At 40.6% G+C, this 19,759-nt stretch overlaps 1 protein-coding gene across 2 annotated transcripts in view; it reads left to right on the plus strand.

The window, feature by feature from the left end:
- The window catches only part of dis3l2 (DIS3 like 3'-5' exoribonuclease 2), a 139,860-nt gene that overhangs the window by 40,755 nt on the left and 79,346 nt on the right, over positions 1-19,759 (plus strand). For both annotated transcript variants that reach the window (XM_059502248.1, XM_059502247.1), the window contains exon 6: positions 19,403-19,541. In XM_059502248.1, coding sequence (XP_059358231.1) covers positions 19,403-19,541 — 139 coding nt within the window. The remainder of the gene's footprint in view (positions 1-19,402; positions 19,542-19,759) is intronic.

Here is a 19,759-nt window from a genome sequence, read left to right on the forward strand (position 1 = left end):
TATGCACAAAATGAGCTCATTTCAATTTTGATTTCTGCTACAGGTCTCAAAATAGTTGGGACGGGGCATGTTTACCATGGTGTAGCATCTCCTTTTCTTTTCAAAACAGTTTGAAGACGTCTGGGCATTGAGGCTATGAGTTGCTGGAGTTTTGCTGTTGGAATTTGGTCCCATTCTTGCTTTATATAGATTTCCAGCTGCTGAAGAGTTCGTGGTCGTCTTTGACGTATTTTTCGTTTAATGATGCGCCGAATGTTCTCTATAGGTGAAAGATCTGGACTGCAAGCAGGCCAGGTTAGCACCCCGACTCTTCTACGACGAAGCCATGCTGTTGTTATAGCTGCAGTATGTGGTTTTGCATTGTCCTGCTGAAATAAACAAGGCCTTCCCTGAAATAGACATTGTTTGGAGGGAAGCATATGTTGCTCTAAAACCTTTATATACCTTTCAGCATTCACAGAGCCTTCCAAAACATGCAAGCTGCCCATACCGTATGCACTTATGCACCCCCATACCATCAGAGATGCTGGCTTTTGAACTGAACGCTGATAACATGCTGGAAGGTCTCCCTCCTCTTTAGCCCGGAGGACACAGCGTCCGTGATTTCCAACAAGAATGTCAAATTTGGACTCGTCTGACCATAAAACACTATTCCACTTTGAAATAGTCCATTTTAAATGAGCCTTGGCCCACAGGACACGACGGCGCTTCTGGACCATGTTCACATATGGCTTCCTTTTTGCATGATAGAGCTTTAGTTGGCATCTGCTGATGGCACGGCGGATTGTATTTACCGACAGTGGTTTCTGAAAGTATTCCTGGGCCCATTTAGTAATGTCATTGACACAATCATGCCGATGAGTGATGCAGTGTCGTCTGAGAGCCCGAAGACCACGGGCATCCAATAAAGGTCTCCGGCCTTGTCCCTTACGCACAGAGATTTCTCCAGTTTCTCTGAATCTTTTGATGATGTTATGCACTGTAGATGATGAGATTTGCAAAGCCTTTGCAATTTGACGTTGAGGAACATTGTTTTTAAAGTTTTCCACAATTTTTTTACGCAGTCTTTCACAGATTGGAGAGCCTCTGCCCATCTTTACTTCTGAGAGACTCTGCTTCTCTAAGACAAAGCTTTTATAGCTAATCATGTTACAGACCTGATATCAATTAACTTAATTAATCACTAGATGTTCTCCCAGCTGAATCTTTTCAAAACTGCTTGCTTTTTTAGCCATTTGTTGCCCCCGTGCCAACTTTTTTGAGACCTGTAGCAGGCATTAAATTTTAAATGAGCTAATTAAGTGGATAAAAGTGTAAAATTTCTGTTTAAACATTTGCTACGTTATCTATGTTCTATTGTGAATAAAATATTGGCTCATGTGATTTGAAATTCCTTTAGTTTTCATTTTATTAAAATTTAAAAAACGTCCCAACTTTTCCGGAATTCGGGTTGTAAGAACATTAATTTACTGGTTAAGGAAAATAACTGTCTTACTGTACAATACTACTTAGAACATGTAGCAAAAATCTGCATGATTAGGGACTTCAGTTATGAGCAAACAATGAACAACCTCAAGTGAGATACAAATTAGACTTTATTAACTACATAAACACTTCAACTAGTCTAACACACACACGCATACAGTGGGCATAGGAAAAAGGGTTAAAGCTAAAGCAGTAAAGAGATGAGAAATAGAGAATCACAGTCCCACCCACAGCCCAAGAGCGCTTTGGTGCCGGAAGTAAATATCCCATTCATTTCTCCCATTGACTTTCGGAAAAATCCGTATCTAAAGAGTTTTAGAGCATGTGTGAGGATAACCAGCTAAGGCTGAACTCATAAGCATATAACATATAATTTCGAGTGAAAAAATTAAGAGAGAATCCAAAAAAAGACTGTACATATTTTCGTTTCGAGCGCAGGAACTACTCATCCCATAAACCACCGTGCCTTACTGAATTCGACTGAAGCCAAAACTGCGAACGAGCCTTTTGAGCGACTTCCAAATCTGATGACGGCCGCTTGCGTGAACTTTTTCCTCCAGTGAATTTTATTTTATATAGTGAATGTGCAGTAATAGTAATAGTATACTTTCAGTATTAATCGTGTAAATAAATAGTGTTTTATATAGGTATTGTGTATTGATTTTTATATTTATCATTGTGTATTTTATATTGTGTGCGTGTGTGAAAGTGGTTAACGATAACGTCAGCAACATGGTGCAGTGCTTTGTACCTGACTGCCTCAAAACAAGGTTAGTGCCCCATGAACCTTTGGCGTTTATATGAGCATATACTATCGCTTAGTACAGCCGTAGCTGGTTTTAAGTCTACCATGTATGGTTACGTTTTTATACTTATGAACGCTTATACCCCAACTGACAATGCAGAAATTGTATTGAATTTTTACTTCAGGCACCGGCTGTGGGCGGGACTGTCATGCTCTATAAAGGCATGAAGCTATGATACAATTTGATATTTAGTAAATCTATATCCTGAAGGAAAAATAAGTTTCTTAGTTCAGACACGCCTTTGTAAAAGGTGCATATATGATACCTAATGTAATAAGACTTTTTTTTTATCAAACTCTAAGTTTGATACTTAGTATCAAAGGCACGTCTCGGCTGTTTGAAAAAGAGTCCTGATGCACTTTGGGGCTCCTGTTGGTCTCTGCTGAGGTGAGTTTATGAGAAAGATCAGTTCAAATCAGAGGATTTTGATGAATGAAGTCAAGGCTGAAGCCTGGCATAAGCTTAGCATGGTTTTTAAGGCTCTTAGCTCAGTATCTTCTCCTGGAATTCCCGAATCTAAAAAGAACTGGTGATCTGTGATCTATATAGGGGGATGATGTCACACCCTCAGGATTTGAGTGATCCAATGAGGAATGGTACCTTTTGGAGGGAAGTTTTACAACTATTTGTTCCTAGTATGGTGTCTTGCATATGAAAATAGTTCTTTAAGAGCATCATCTTGGTATTTAAGGGTCATGAAACACCAGACTACTTTTTCTGTGATTTTAGCAGAGATGTTTGTGTTGCACGTCATAGAAGACAGTGTTAGCATCCAATAATTGTAACTGTTGGAGAGAACTGGTTAATTTTAAGCTTTTCTTTTTGCGCTATTTTCATCTTCCGGGTTTAAAATTTACATTGTATTGATGTCACAGTTTGTGACGTGGCAATGGACTATAGTACATCGATGACCCGTCGGTGACCTGTTTAATCCAAGATGGCGGCAGAGTTGGACGCAGTAGCTACTCCGGGTCCCAAAAACTGTTTTTTTATGTCTGTTAGTCTTGTTTCCTCGTCTTCGATCAGTCTCACCTTATCCCAAAATCATCAGATACACACTTGGAAACAGATCTATGATAGACAGAGCCTTTTGAAAATCATCAGTGTACACAAACAACAGCTTTCGCCAGACACTACTGAGAAGCTAAGAGGCCTCTGTCTGCTGCTCAAGCCAAACCCAGAGACTGCGGCCTCACTTACTGATGCTACATGCACAAAATGGCAACGCCGGCAGTATGAGGGGGGCCAGAAGCGTGTCAAGCGTGGAGGCACGTGAGCTAGGCTAAGGGCTAACCCTACTAGACCAGCGATTCCATCACTCATGCACTCAAACGTTTGCTCTCTGGAAAGTAAATCGGACTTAATTTAACTCAGTTGGTCTACACAGCATGAGACAAGGGATTGTTGTGTGTTTGTTTTCATTGAAACATGACTAAACGACAACTTCTCAGACTCAGCTACATGGACTTGCCTGCTATCGATCGGACAGAGTCAAACAACTATCTGGTAAGGCTCGCGTAGGTGCATTGTGTGTGTATGTGAACAAAGAGTGGTGTAATAATGCTGTAGTAGTGACAAAACACTGTTCATTGCTGGTGGAGTTTGTGAAGTGTTGACCGTTCTATCAGATGCACTCAACCACTTTTATTCACGGTTTGAAATGCAGAATGACACAACTGCACAAAAACTGCGCATACCTCCCAATGACCAGGTGCTCTGTCTGTCTCCAGCTGATGTAAGGAAGACCCTATCTAGGATTAACCCACGCAAGGCTGCGGGTCCTGATGACATACCTGGCTGTGTATTGAAAGACTGTGCTGCACAGCTAACAGATGTCCTATCAGTTATCTTCAACACCTCGTTGAGCCAGGCAGTTTTCCCCACATGTCTCAAATCCACAAACATACTGGTACAAAAGATATCAACTCAACTCAACTTTATAAAGCACTTTCAACACCACAAGTGGAACCAAAGTGCTGTACAGAAAGTATAAAAGAGAAACATAAAAACAAAAACAGACATATGACATACACACTTACAAAGCATTGTCAAAAGCTAAAGAAAAATAAAAAGTTTTAAGCGCACTCTGAAAAACACCCAATGAAGGACAAGTTTTAACTGACAGAGGAAGGTCATTCCAAAGCCTAGGAGCTGCAACAGAAAACGCCCGATCGCCTTTACATTTTAAACGCGTTCGTGAAACTACAAGAAGCAACTGATCATTCGAGCGCAGAGATCTGCTGGATTGACAGCAGCTGATTAAATCAGTAACATACTCGGGGGCTAGACCATGCAGAGATTTAAAAACGTACAACAGCGCTTTGTATTGAATTCTGTAATGTATGGGTAACCAATGTAGTTTAATTAAAACCGGAGTAATGTGTTCTCTTTTCTTAGTACCCGTTAAAAGTCTGGCAGCGGATTTCTGAATGAGCTGCAAATGGGAGAGAGAAGCCTGACTCACACCGAGATACAATACATTACAATAATCCAAACTTGAAGATAGAAAAAAAAAACTTTCTCCAAATCATTAGAAGTAAGAATAGATTTCAATTTAGATATTGATCTAAGATGGAAGAAACTATTCTTATCAACAGCATTAATTTGCTGCTCAAATTTAAGCTCAGAGTCAAAAATGACTCCAAGGTTCCTCACGCTAGAGTTTTTTCCCAGTAAACAACCCCAAGCAGTCATCCTCCACACACCCCTTATTTCCAAATAAAATGAGCTCAGTCCTATCCTCGTTTAATTGGAGAAAGTTATTTGCAAGCCAGCACTTAACTTCTGCCAAACATGCATGAAGAGACTGAATGGCACTTTTATGCCCATGTTTCAGTGGTACATAAATTTGAGAATAAGGTGCATAAAGGTTGCATAAAGATGATACTGAATCCCGAATTTTTCAAAAATAGAACCTAGAGGGAGCATATAAAGGGAAAATAAAATTGGTCCCAGTATTGAGCCCTGTGGAACCCCAGACACAAGGGGGGCAATGGAAGAAAAATAATCCCCTAAGCTGACTGAAAGAGTCCTATCCTTCAAATAGGAAGAGAACCATATCAGGGCTAAGCCCTGAATACCAACCTGATCCCTAAGATGATCAATGAGAATGTTATGATCAACTGTATCAAATGGCGCTGTAAGATCTAACAACAACAAGACAACGCGGTTTTCAGAATCAACACCTCGTAGGATATCATTAGACACCCTCAAAAGAGCCGATTCTGTACAGCCGTGGCCAAAAGTTTTGAGAATTACATAAATATTAGTTTTCAAAAAGTTTGCTTCTAAACTGCTTTTAGATCTTTGTTTCAGTTGTTTCTGTGATGTACTGAAATATAATTACAAGCACTTCATACGTTTCAAAGGCTTTTATCGACAATTACATGACATTTATGCCAATCAGTATTTGCAGTGTTGGCCCTTCTTTTTCAGGACCTCTGCAATTCGACTGGGCATGCTCTCAATCAACTTCTGGGCCAAATCCTGACTGATAGCAACCCATTCTTTCATAATCACTTCTTGGAGTTTGTCAGAATTAGTGGGTTTTTGTTTGTCCACCCGCCTCTTGAGGATTGACCACAAGTTCTCAATGGGATTAAGATCTGGGGAGTTTCAAGGCCATGGACCCAAAATTTCAACATTCTGGTCCCCGAGCCACTTAGTTATCACTTTTGCCTTATGGCACGGTGCTCCATCGTGCTGGAAAATGCATTGTTCTTCACCAAACTGTTGTGGGATTGTTGGAAGAAGTTGCTGTTGGAGGGTGTTTTGGTACCATTCTTTATTCATGGCTGTGTTTTTGGGCAGAATTGTGAGTGAGCCCATTCCCTTGGATGAGAAGCAACCCCACACATGAATGGTGTCAGGATGCTTTACTGTTGGCATGACACAGGACTGATGGTAGCGCTCACCTATTCTTCTCCGGACAAGCCTTTTTCCAGATGCCCCAAACAATTGGAAAGGGGCTTCATCGGAGAATATGACTTTGCCCCAGTCCTCAGCAGTCCATTCACTATACTTTCTGCAGAAGATCAATCTGTCCCTGATGTTTTTTTGGAGGGAAGTGGCTTCTTTGCTGCCCTTCTTGACACAAGGCCATCTTCCAATAGTCTTCGCCTCACTGTGCGTGCAGATGCGCTCACACCTGGCTGCTGCCATTCCTGAGCAAGCTCTGCACTGGTGGCACTCCGATCCCGCAGCTGAATCCTCTTTAGGAGACGATCCTGGCGCTTGCTGGACTTTCTTGGACGCCCTGAAGCCTTCTTTACAAGAATTGAACCTCTTTCCTTGAAGTTCTTGATGATCCTATAAATTGTTGATTTAGGTGCAATCTTAGTAGCCACAATATCCTTGCCTGTGAAGCCATTTTTATGCAACGCAATGATGGCTGCACGCATTTCTTTGCAGGTCACCATGGTTAACAATGGAAGAACAATGATTTCAAGCATCACTCTCCTTTTAACATGTCAAGTCTTGCCATTCTAACCCAATCAGCCTGACATAATGATCTCCAGCCTTGTGCTCGTCAACATTCTCACCTGAGTTAACAAGACGATTACTGAAATGATCTCAGCAGGGCCTTTAATGACAGCAATGAAATGCAGTGGAAAGTTTTTTTTGGGATTAAGTTAATTTTCATGGCAAAGAATGACTATGCAATTCATCTGATCACTCTTCATAACATTCTGGAATATATGCAAATTGCTATTATAAAAACTTAAGCAGCAACTTTTCCAATTTCCAATATTTATGTAATTCTCAAAACTTTTGGCCACGACTGTACTATGACCAACTCTAAAACCTGACTGGAATCTATCGCAGATGTTATTCCTAATTTAAAAGTCATTAAGTTGTGCGTGCACAATTTTTTTCTAGTATCTTTGAAATAAAAGGCAATTTTGAAATTGGACGAAAACTACTCATGTAAAATGGGTCTAAGCTGGGTTTTTTTTAAAAGGGGCTGAATAACTGCGTGCTTAAAACTAACCAGAACAACACCAGATGACAAGCTAATATTTATAATAGACAGAATACTTGGGCCAATTGAATCAAGTACCTGCTTAAACGGAGAAGAAGGGAGCACATCACCAGGAGACCTGGTGGACTTCATATTAGCAGTTATATCCTTAAGCTCCTGCAAAGAAACAGACATGAAACTGGTCAGTTGGTTCTGAGGGGCAACAGAAACAATAAAATCATTGCCAACAGATGAAATTAGAGATCTAATTCCATCAACCTTACCAATAAAAAAGTTTAAAAACTCTTCACACATGTCAGCAGAAGGAGTGAATGCAGGAGTAGCAGTAGGATGAGGAACAGCATTTACATTAGAGAAAAGTACTCTAGAATTATTACAGTTTCTGGAGATGGACAGAGAAATAATTTGATCTAGCTAATTTAACAGCTCTTTGATACTCATTCAAACGGTTCTTCAAAATCTCATAAGAGACTTGTAATTTATCTTTAACCCATTTGCGTTCAGCCCTCCTACACTCCTGCCTAAGAGCACGGGTAGTACTGTTTAACCAGGGCTGCGATTTGACTTTTCTTCCCCTGACTTTGACAGGAGCCACAACATCTAAAATCTCTAAGCAAGAAGAGTTAAACTGATCGACCAACTCTTCTAAACCCATACAGGAAGAGTGTGACTCGAACAATGAAAATAAAGGAGACTAGTTTGTGTACATGGATTAAGTATGCGAGACTAAATCGAGGCAGAAACAGTATTACCCGGCGCAACACAAGGAAAGTTGGAATTTAAAATAGTCTTATGGTCAGAAAAAACTGTATCAACAATCTTCACGCTATCAATAGAAAATCCCAAAGATAATACAAGGTCAAGCGTATGACCACGTTCATGAGTTGGACCCAAAACACATTGCAAAAAATCTAACGACTAATAAATTAAAAAATTCTTTGACCAGGGGCTTTGAAGGACAGCACACATGTATATTAAAATCCCCCAAAATTAAAATACTGTCAAAAGAAGGGACAATACCAGATAAAAATTCAGAAAACTCCTGTATAAAGTCCCCATGAGAGTATGGAGGTCTATAAATCAAAACGCATAACACAGATTTAAAAGAATTCAGCATAATTAACTGAGATTCAAAAGAGCTAAAAGACGCAGAAGGTGAAAGTCTACATTTAAACTTGTCTTTAAAAACAACTCCAAGACCACCGCCACGACCAACAGACCTAGGGGTACTGAAAAAACTGCAGCCAGGAGGAGAAAGTTCAGAAAGAGAAGTCATTTCACCAGCATTAAGCCAAGTCTCAGTTATAAATAAAAAATCAATTTCATGAGAAAGAAAAAGATCGTTCAGGATGAAGGTCTTACTTGCCAGAGATCTCGCGTTTATCAACGCCATTGTCACTGGAGTGGGAGTGGCATAAAGCCTTGTTTATACTTTCGCCTGGCTCCGCAGCGCGAGTCTCCGCAGACTGCGCGCGCACCTCCGCAAACGGACGAGGCGTTTATACTTGACGCGATCGCCGTTGTACTATTTTTTTTAACCGACAGGGGGCGACTCAGAGTAATTCTCCTCTAAACCACCTGGAATCGGCGGCGAAGTAGTAGTTTGCCGGAACAACAACACTGAGAACATGGCGCCTCTGGCTCTGGACGTGCTGAATGCTGAAGAAGAGTTGTTGTGTTTGTTGATGTTAACTAAAAGACAAAATGCAAAAAGTGTTACAGTGCATCATATAATTACATCAGAACAAAACGAAATTAAATTACCCCCCCCCCCCAAAATGTGAGTAATACCTTGTTTTTCTTTTAAAAGAGAAAAAGTAATTAAACAAAAATATTGCTCACCTCAACTTCCACATTGGAATCGGTTTCACGGTGCTTTACAAACTGGAACAGCCAACCAAGTTCGTTTAATATCGAAGGATTGTTCTTGTATCCACCTGAGTCACCACTTCTTCCATGGACTTTTTTCTTTGCTTTGACAAACTTGTCTCTCAGATTTTTCCATACTTTGACAAAAAACTTCTTCCTTCCCCAACGTCTTTGCAATTTCTCTCCAGGAATTCTGTGCCATCTGGCTGTCTCTATGGTCCCGCATGGAGGGATCATAAATATGCTGGTACAGACGAACCAGCTCGGACAAAGTCGCTTCGAAGTCGTTCATCTTCGGATGCGGCGCCGCGCGCGTTGTTACAAAAAATGTCGCGCACACCGCCAGGCGAAATTGGGTCTTGCGAACCCAACGCGCAGGACCGCCCACACCGCAATGACGTCATTTTTGCCGCGCACCTTCGCGCTCCTGTGGACGCGTCGAGTATAAACCAGGCTTAAGAAGAGGATCGCAGAGAGGAATCATAGAATGGTAGAGGCCCACTGTCACGTAAATAGCGAAGATTCCGATGATTAACTCCTCGATCTGCAGACTGTCGCTTCACGTACACCATGCAACGTCAACTGGCGGCCCGCGGGCCAAATCCGGCCCGCCAGAGATTTCCATCCGGCCCCCAGAATAATACTGAATTCAGGAATAGCCTTGTAAGAGGAAAAAGTTTAGGGCTGGTCCGAATACCATTTTTTGAGCTTCGGTAGTAATGAACATCAACTATTCGAAGCTTCGGAGAGAGGGGCTGTACATATTTTTCTCTCTAATGAAGGCAGGAATCTGTGTCTGTATGTCCGTTTGCATTTTTATTATTTCGAGAACCGTTCATCCAATCGACTTCACAAGGGAGTGCAGTGTCGCATTTGGTGCAATATAGATGGACACGCAAGACGCCACACATTCAGAATTAATAAACTTTTAGTAAACTACAGTCACTCAGAACAGCGCGAGCGGGAAGCGGCGCACCTAATGCGGGCAGGGCTTATGCTCCAAGAACGGACACTGCACTAGTGATATAAAACGCACACACACAGGTCTGTTAAATTAAGCAATACTTTTAAGGTAGTCTAATATTTTTCTGACTAACAAATTGGCACAGTAAGGGTAGATTTAAATAAATAACAAAATTTAAATAAAGAAAAACGAAATTTAAATAAAGAAAAACCTAAATTTAAATAAAGAAAAAACGAAATTTAAATAAAGAAAAAACGAAATTTAAATAAAGAAAAACTAGATTAATTTAGACGGGTAAAAATGCTAATACATTTTGTTTCTATTAGCTACTCTATTTTCCACAATGTCAAAGCAACAAAACACAAGCTCAGACATGCCTTCGGTCCATACAAACTCCGCTGTTCTGCGCTCTAGCCAGAGAACCCTCCCGTTGGAAACGCGTCGGTTCTATTTCTAGCATGCGTGCGTATTCCGCGTGGCTCGAGCGCGCCTGAGACACGTGTCTCAGGCCGGTGACACACTGGCTGCGTGGCGTCTCTGCTGCGTGCCAGAAGCGTGGCGGCTGCCTTGCGTTTTCTGTGTCTTTACACACCAGAAGCGTGCCTGACGCGGCGCTGGCGCGCTGCTGTAGGTGACATAGAGGGAGACCGCCGACAGACCAGTCTTCATGACAACAATATCAACTTTTTTTTTACACACCTACAACTACGCCTACTGATAAAGGACACCGTCAACAGTTTTGACGGCAAAAGATACTATGTTTGACAGGTGCAATATTTGAAAATTGATAATTATTTATTTATTTTTTAAATTACATTTATATCTGAATTTGTCAACCTATAGACGTTCAAACATCAAAATGTCATGAATTAATATGTATTTGTGTACAAAATGACATATAAACATATTTTCCTATTATATTTTGCCTGGAAACGCTTCCAACACGCTAGCGTGTCGCGTGAAAAATAGGCGTCGGTTCTATTTCTTGCATGAACGCGTTTTCTGCGCGGCTCAAGCCCCGCCTGAGACGCGCATCTCACGCAGGCAGTCTGCAAGCTCTTACCTGTTAACATGGGAGGCGAATTAAAAACGGACACGCCACGCGGCTGAGACGCTTGCGCCACGCATCCAGTGTGTTGCCAGCCTCAGTGTGCAAACTCCAACCTGTTAAATATGGGAGCCGAAATAAAAACGGAAACGCCACGCAGCTGAGACGCTCACACAGCCAGTGTCTCACCGGACTTATTCAAGGGGGAATGAGAACCGTTTCGCGGGGGATCCCAGTGTGCAAAAAAAAAAAACAATATTCGATTGTCAAATTTTCAAATCGAATACCAACCCACCGAACAAATATTCGGGTCCGTTCCATATTTATTTATTTTTAAATCTAACGGGGAAAAAAAGCAAATGAGGCACACAGGTACAGCATTTCTAACTGTAGGCACTATGAATACGTACGTATCAGTCCATTCTTCATTAAAACTACGGTTCTATGAATCAACTTTTCACTTAAGGCTCTTTGAGAGTGCCATTTTTCTTTCAAATATATTCAGAAGGCCTTTCTTCTAGTGTTCTCCACAAACTACGACCTGCATGTGACAGTGATGGACAGCTTGACAGCCTCACAAATATGAAGCCTAAAATATTGCTATCGCCCCCTGGTAGCTTGCTGCAGTACAGATAAGATGTAAAAAATAACATAAATTTGGAATTAGAATTAATATATCAAATAATAACATATTAGGATACAATTCGAATTTTAATTTATATTACGAGTATCTGGCCCTTACAGTGTCTGCAGAGAAAAATTCTGGCCCTTTGACAAATATAGTTGATGACTCCTGACGCACACCATCCGCGAGGACTGAGGCATCAGCACCGAAGACGGAAAGACAGGCACAATGTATGAACATCTCAAGTTCAAATCACCCATGTCCTGCTTAAACGACTACTGTCCCATAGCACGGACTCAAATCATGATGAAGTGCTTTGAGAGCTTAGTCATGCACAACATAAAAACCAGCCTCCACCGTCTACCTGGCTCTTACCCACCTAGAAAATAAAGACTCCTATGTCAGAATGCCGTTCATCGACTTTAGCTCAGCATTCAACATGATAATCCCACAACAGCTAATTAATAATCTAAACCTGCTGTAATAATATAAACTGTAGTGCAGCAGACCATAAGACCCCCCCCCAGCGGGCAGTGAAGAAAGCTGCAAAGATCATCTGTGCCCCTCTTCCCTCTATCCTGGACATTTTCCTTACACAATGCTCCAGCAAAGCCAACAGTATCATGAATAACCCCACCCATCCCTCCCACAGTCTCTTCCACCTCCTACCATAAGGAAGACTGTACTGGAGCATCAGAACCTGCTGTCAGAATGCTTACAAAATACACAAAAACAGAAATATATATACAGAAGAACACTTTTTCACAGTACTGGATGTCTATGCTATGACTTCAGTGTTTTTCCATACAACAGAACAATTAGATAATTTTATTTTTCTATATTTTTTAAGTTATTTCAAAATTGGTGACAGCATTGAAGCTTTAATAAGGGTTGATGTGTGCATGTGTGGGCTGTTGTGTATCAGGAAATCTAAACTACTCCCAGTCAAGTTAAGTCAAGATTAAAATAATCAGCTTTGTGAAAAATCTGCAGCATATGCCTTACTTCATACTGGCTTTTCATTGCTGTGAGAGAACGAACCAATAGAGGAAATATAACAAGATCTCAGTTGTTCATAATTGCTCCACTCTTACATCTTGTTCAGACCCTGTCTGCCCCTTGTCTCCCAGGCCAGGCCATGCCATCCCTTCTGCCCCTTGGCTGTCTAATGTTCTCCCTGAGCATCATTCTAAGTTCTTTCTGCTGAAAGGGTGTGGCGCAAAACAAAACAAAAAAAATACTAATGTCCTTAATGTGTATCAGTCACTCCTCTCTTACTTCTCTGCTAATGTTTCCATTGCTGAAAGGACATACTATCATAACAAAATTAACAATTCGTCTAACTCTCGCATGCTCTTTAAAAAAAAAAAATTCTTTCTTTGTCCTCCTCCTCCCCCTTCTTCATCAACTCTTAACAGCTGACGACTTGGCTACGTTCTTCACTAATAAAATTAAAACCATCAGTGCACAATTTTCTACACCACAATCTGTTAAGCACATCTTACCCTTTCTCATCATCCTACTACTTGTCTGCTTGGTCCTATTCTTCTGCAGTTGTACCTGCACTCACTCACATCATTGCTACTCTGTTTTTGGAGCCCTAAGACTAGCAAGAGCGGGTTCCAGATCTTCAATACTTGCTTGACCTGTCCACTGCTTTTGACATGGTTAACCATCAGATCCTCCTGTCAACCATATTGGCCAAAGGCATCTCGGGAACTGCACTCCAGTAGTTGGAGTCTGATCTTTCAGATAAGTCATTCAAGGTATCTCTTGAGAGATGAGGTGTTCAAGTCGCAATATCTAACCACTGGGGTGCCTCAGGACTCTGATCTTGGACCACTTCTCTTCTCTGTCTACATGTAAAAAAAACCATAAAGACCTTGTCTCAGGGGGACAAGACCATAGGAAATCGATGATTCTTCAGAACAATCTAACTTTGCTGCAGCCTGGAATTGAACTGCTGGTTTCGTCTGGTCAGAGGAGAACTGCCCCCTGACTGAGCCTGGTTTCTCCCAAGGTTTTTTCTCCATTCTGTCGCCAATGAAGTTTTGGTTACTTGCCGCTGTTGCCTCTGTCTTGCTTTAGTTAGCGACACTTCATTTACTTGATTGCACAGATACTATTTAAACTGAACTGAGCTGCATGATGACATCACTGAATTCAATGATGAACTGCCTTTATCTGTCATTTTGCATTATTGACGCATTGTTTTCCTAATTAATGTTGTTCAGTTGCTTTGACACAATCGGTTTTAGTAAAGGTGACTTGACATGGCATCACTAGGTTCTGTCATGCAGAAACATGACTTTTCATACCACTGCTATGCTGATGAAACCCAAATATACCTCTTATTCCATCCTGATGATTCGACGATAGCTGCTCATATTCTCAGCTTGTCTGACAGACATTTCTTGCTGGATGAAGGACCATCACCTTCGGCTAGGGCTGTGCGATATGACTATTTTTGATTGTGGACGATAAAAATGTCTCCACGATCTGCTTTTGAAGAAATATCGTAGTATCATGCTACAGCACACATTCTATCAGCTGCAGTTCCGGCACCTCCATCATGTACTGTACAACGCCACATGGTAGAGTTACTCTCATTATTTGCATATGCTTTTAAATGTTTAATTCGTGCGCTGGTCTGACCTGTGCTTTTTTTGAGCGCTGCATACACCCGAAGCACGCTAAAGCCTGTAATAAAAGTAGACCCTTTACATATTCGATTGATGTATTTCTCTTGTCTGTACAATCAAAACTAAATGTGTAATTTAAGTTCTTTTTGGAGTTATCAGGAGAAGATGCCTTAACACGCGTATATGCAGGGATCGACTCCAGAGGGTTAACCTGTTAGCTAGCACCCCCCATTATGGGACTCACAGCTGAAAGTGCCTTACCTAACTTAAAATTGTAACAGTTCCTTACTTCAGTGTGTTACACACGTAATTTTGGTGTGTTTGGAAAGAAGACCCTTTGGGCTTTAATTTTTATCAACCAGATTTGATAATGCTCAAAATATTAAGTTATAGACACTGAAGTGCCTTGAAATTTTTTTACCACATTTTTTTCTTTATTTGATATATAAATGCATGAAATCAGTCCTGGAGCAATTTAGAAAAGTAATTGGTTGAAAGTCAAATGTCTCATGAGTTTCTATTTCAAATCTGAAGATATCATGAAAAATTAGCTTAATGCAACCATTTTTCTGGGCCTGTCTAGTACCACCCTCTCCCTTTTTAATTTTTTTTTTTTACCAACTCTAGGGTTCTAGAAATTATTTGTCATTAAACATGCCACTGCATTTTATTTTTATTTTTTCAATTATAAAACACTAGACAGAAACTTGGACATCATGTAAGGGATTTATTTGAGCACTAGAAAAATACAATACAAATAATTTGAGTAAGAAAAATAAGAAAATAAAAAAGAAATGCAGCATTTACAATTAATTACAAAGAAAATACTTGCTGATGCGCTGAAGGCCAGTTATAGAGATGGTAATCATATAAATGCACCATAAAGTCAATAAATCGCGCACTATTCATATAGATGGCATTCACATCGATAGCTGTAATTACACAGTAATAGCGAGCTGATTTGCACTCAAACAGATGGCAATCATGCAGATACAGGCACATTAAACATAAAACACACTCACACAAAAAATGTTGAAAAAAAAGTAAAGAAAAATGCAATCACTAAGTTCCGCCTCCGTGAGATGACAGGTGCGTCAGAGCGCGCATCACAAGCCGTCATGAGAGAGCGCCAGAATTCAAATAAACAATCTTCCGTCTATCGTTCACTTTTTTTTTTTTTTGGTGGATCATCTCATTCTGTTTGTGACACAGTACGCTACAAAACCATGCCGTTTTTTTTACTACTTTTACTACTTTTAGCAACGTTATTGTTTGTTGGACTAAATGTGCTCCATGAGATGTTGTTCAGTGAACCCTTGCCTTTCTAACTAAACCAGGATTTACAGCTGTGGATGTTTTTATGACTCGTTATTACGCCAAATCTGGTATGTTCAGCATTTTCATTCGTGTTTTGATGTGTACTGCTTACACAAATTTAGCAAATACGTTCTTTATAAGCTTTACAATGGAAAAACAGCATCTGTCGTCGATGCTTGAGGCTTTGAACTTTATAATGGGTTACCATAAATTCTTCCTTCAGACAGCTGAAGGGCAGTTTTAGCTTGTTCTTCCTCCCGTACAGTGCAATATCACTGAGGCTTCGTGGTAGGCCTAACCACTTCCACAGGAAACAGCTGATTTTCGCCTCGAAGCATTCAATGGTGATTATTGGCATGTCATAGACCAACAGTGGTCAAAGCAGTCGGGCAGGATGCCGTGCTGGTAGATCCAGTCTTTATATTTATCTGGCAGACCTGACTTGTCCACAGCCGTCAACCAGATTCCCAAATGTTTATATTTATCTGGCAGACCAGACTTATCCATAAGCCGTTAACCAGATTCCCAACTGTTTAGTGGTTGTCTGGAGTGATGTGGTGTCCTTCAAAGGTGCAGTCGAAGATATTGCCCAGACTCTTAACTGGCTTTTTTCTGACAGATGGTATCTGAATGTCTCCAAGTGAGAATCGGAACTGGTCTGTAACCTTCCCTTTCTTCACCAGGGACCTGGACTTGGCTGGCTTAAAATGCAGATGTTTCACGCTCCAGAGGTGACTCTCAAACTGAAAGAATTTTAATAATCCAGTATGAGGTTCTTGATCTTGTCTGGAACGTGATGAACTTCAAGTGAGGTTTCTACCAGCCTATGTGGGATTGACCCATTGGCATTAGCGAAATCGAGCCAGAGGGACTGCCAGATCCCTTTTGCCTTCATGTGCCTCACGTAACATCTGGGTGACAACTCCTGTATGCTCGATGCATCGTGGCATCTTTGGGACTCCACCCTTCTGCACAGAGGTGTCAATGTAACCTCTCCAAGAGTCTGAGGGGCCTCTTATAGACGACGTACGACACTCCACTCGGGCCTGGTGCTGAGCTGGTTCTAGCAGCTTTGACAACTTCAACTTCCTTCAAAGTTGGTTCCCTGGTGTTAAATGTCAAGGTGGGTTCCGGCTGGGTTATCAACGTTTTGCATGGCCCGAGCTCTTTGTCTCTTGCGCTGTCACTGTAGGTGGTGCTGAGGTATTTGTTAACATCATCTTCATCATTCAACATCATTCTTCATAAATCCAAATGGGTTAGAAATGAAGGCGACAAGTTTCCTGGCTCTCTTCTTGCCCCTCCTCCTATGCCACTCTGCTAGCCAGAGGGTGGTTAGTCTTTTCCTCTGGGTGTGGTGGAGTTCTGCCAGACCAGCCTTTTCCTCCTCCCTCGCCTTCTTAAACTTCTGTCCGAGCAGTCTAAGCTCACTCTTTAGCTGGCTGACCTTTGATCTCTGCCACCCCTCTGGTCAGCTGTTGTTCTTTAATGCCGAACCTTTCAGCTCTGATGCTGATGATCATTGTTGACAGAGTCTGCAACTTTTGGTCTGCATCCCCCCTCGCAGTAGTTTGAAGGACTTGGTCCAGGTCCCCATCAAACTGGAGGTACTCTCTTTCCGTGTTGGCAGCAGTCTAGTTGACCTGGGGGTGTTTGGAATGTCTGACTTGGGGTGGAGCTTGTGGGGCGTAGAGGTTCTGGGCATTGTGGGGTGACTTCGGGCTGGGGTCCTCCTGCATCTCACCAGGTACTGGCCTTTGCGTTGCACCACCTGCTTCCCTGTAAAACATTTCATTTTTTGCCTGGTGGATCTTCAGGCCATCTCGGTTCTTGCAGCGTTTGCCACACATGCTTTACATGTTACCACTGGTAGATATCATCTGGAAACACGGTGTTTGACAAAAATAACGTAATGCATAGTCGATATTAAAAACTGGATGACGAGTAATTTTTTATTGCTAAATTCTGAAAAAAGAGGTGTTAATTATCAGACCTAAAACCTCTGCATGTAATAAGCTAGAACATAATCTAAATCTTGATTGCTGATCGAGTTTTATATATATATATAAATATGAAACGAACACTAGCTTCTCTAATCTTTTTTTATTCTATCGGTTTTCTTTTTATTTATTATGCAATTATCAAAACAAAAATGCCTCTAACACTAGCTTGCTATAGTCTTTTCCTATTCTATCGTTTTTTTTTTCTTATGATTTAAAAATCTTTCTATGTGTACTGCATTAAGCTAACTGAGACTTGCTATAGCTCTTGCTTATCATTGCTCTTTTGTTGATTTTGAGTGCTTCCATTGTCCTCATTTGTAAGTCACTTTGGATAAATTTCTGCTAAATGACTAAATGTAAATGTAGTTTAGTACTCACATCTCAATATCATATATTTTAGGATATTTAAGTCCAATCCAGTACAGATTTCTCACCATGATTAGCACTACAAAATGTGGAAAATATTGCAGAATCATCACTGTTTTTATACTATTAAAGAGGTAGTTCTCCCAAAATTGAAATTTGATGGTTATCTGCTTACCCCCAGGGCATCCAAGTATGTGATCTTCAGTAGAGAAACTGAGACTTTAACTGAAACCGTTGCAGTCTATCGTGGATGAGAATCACGGCTAAAACATACAATAAAGCTAAAAAAAAAAAAAAAAAACATAAAACCAAATTAAATCCTTTGGCTTCTGCAATACATTGTGTAAAGACATAAAACGATCGGTCTGTGCAAGAAACTTAATGGTATTTATTACGTTTTTTTTTTTTTACCTGTGGTTCACGCAATGTGCAAACTTTCTGAATTTCCTGAGTGCGTTCTCAAGCAGGCACGTGAGGAGGCTTCTTCTTGCTTAAGGGGAAGTCATGGCCTTAATGGTTAGAGAGTTTGACTCATAACTCTAAGGTTGTGGGTTCAAGTCCCGGGCCAGCAATAACATGACTGAGGTGCCCTTGAGCAAGGCACCAAACCCCCAACTGCTCTGGGCGCCACAGCATAAATGGCTGCCAACTATCACTATGCCCACCTATCTCTCAAGTGTACCATTGACACTCCTAATTGAGATTTTACATAGTGTCTATGGTTCAATTGAGAGATAGGTGGCAGTAATGCACTTATAAATCTGTGATCCACCATAAAGCAAGACGACTACGCCTCACACACCTGCTTGAGAACATGCTTAGGAGAGTTTGAACAGTTTGCACGTTGCGTGAATCAGAGGTAAAAAAAAAAAATATAAATAATGTTCAGTTTCTTGCTCGTTTTGTGTCTTTACACATCAATGTATTGTCACAAGCCACGGTTTAATTTGGTTTTGCTTGTGTATGTTTTTTTTGTTTTTTTTGTTTATTATTATGTGTTAACCTTGATTCCCATCCACTTACATTATAAAACTGACAGATTGTTTGTTAAAAATCTCAGTTTGTGTTCTACTGAAGGAAAAGTCACTTGGATGCCCTGGAGGTAAGCAGATAAACATCACATTTTCATTTTTGAGTGAACTATCCCTTTAAGATACCTTAATACATGCATGTAGTATGTACTTGTAGTAGTTGTTAAGCATGTGATTGTGTTAGAATTATAATGAAGTGTATGTAAAATGATAGATGATATCAATCTAAGACATAAATGCATCATATTGTGAACTATGTACACAGGCAGTCAGTGGAGATATAAACGAGAGAACTTTAGCCAATCAGATGGTGCCAAAGGCTTCTGATGTCATAGAGGAGGCCCATTACAATGAAGATGATGAGGTGATCGGTAAAATGAAGAATGTCTGTCTCCATGATGAAGGTAATGAGCTTTTACTGCAGGTATAATGTTACTGATAATTCTGTTCACCTTTTATCCAAGGGTTTGCCGATAAACACAATAATTTTTTTTTTATATATATTTTTTATATAAATTCTCTCTAGTATGAATTGATAAATCATTTACTGTTTATACAATATTTTCTTAAGTGACATTTTATAATATACTTTGGACAAGTTTGTCTCTTTATAATCCAATCT

Source organism: Carassius carassius, chromosome 20, assembly GCF_963082965.1.
Source record: "Carassius carassius chromosome 20, fCarCar2.1, whole genome shotgun sequence".
Lineage (NCBI taxonomy): Eukaryota > Metazoa > Chordata > Actinopteri > Cypriniformes > Cyprinidae > Carassius > Carassius carassius.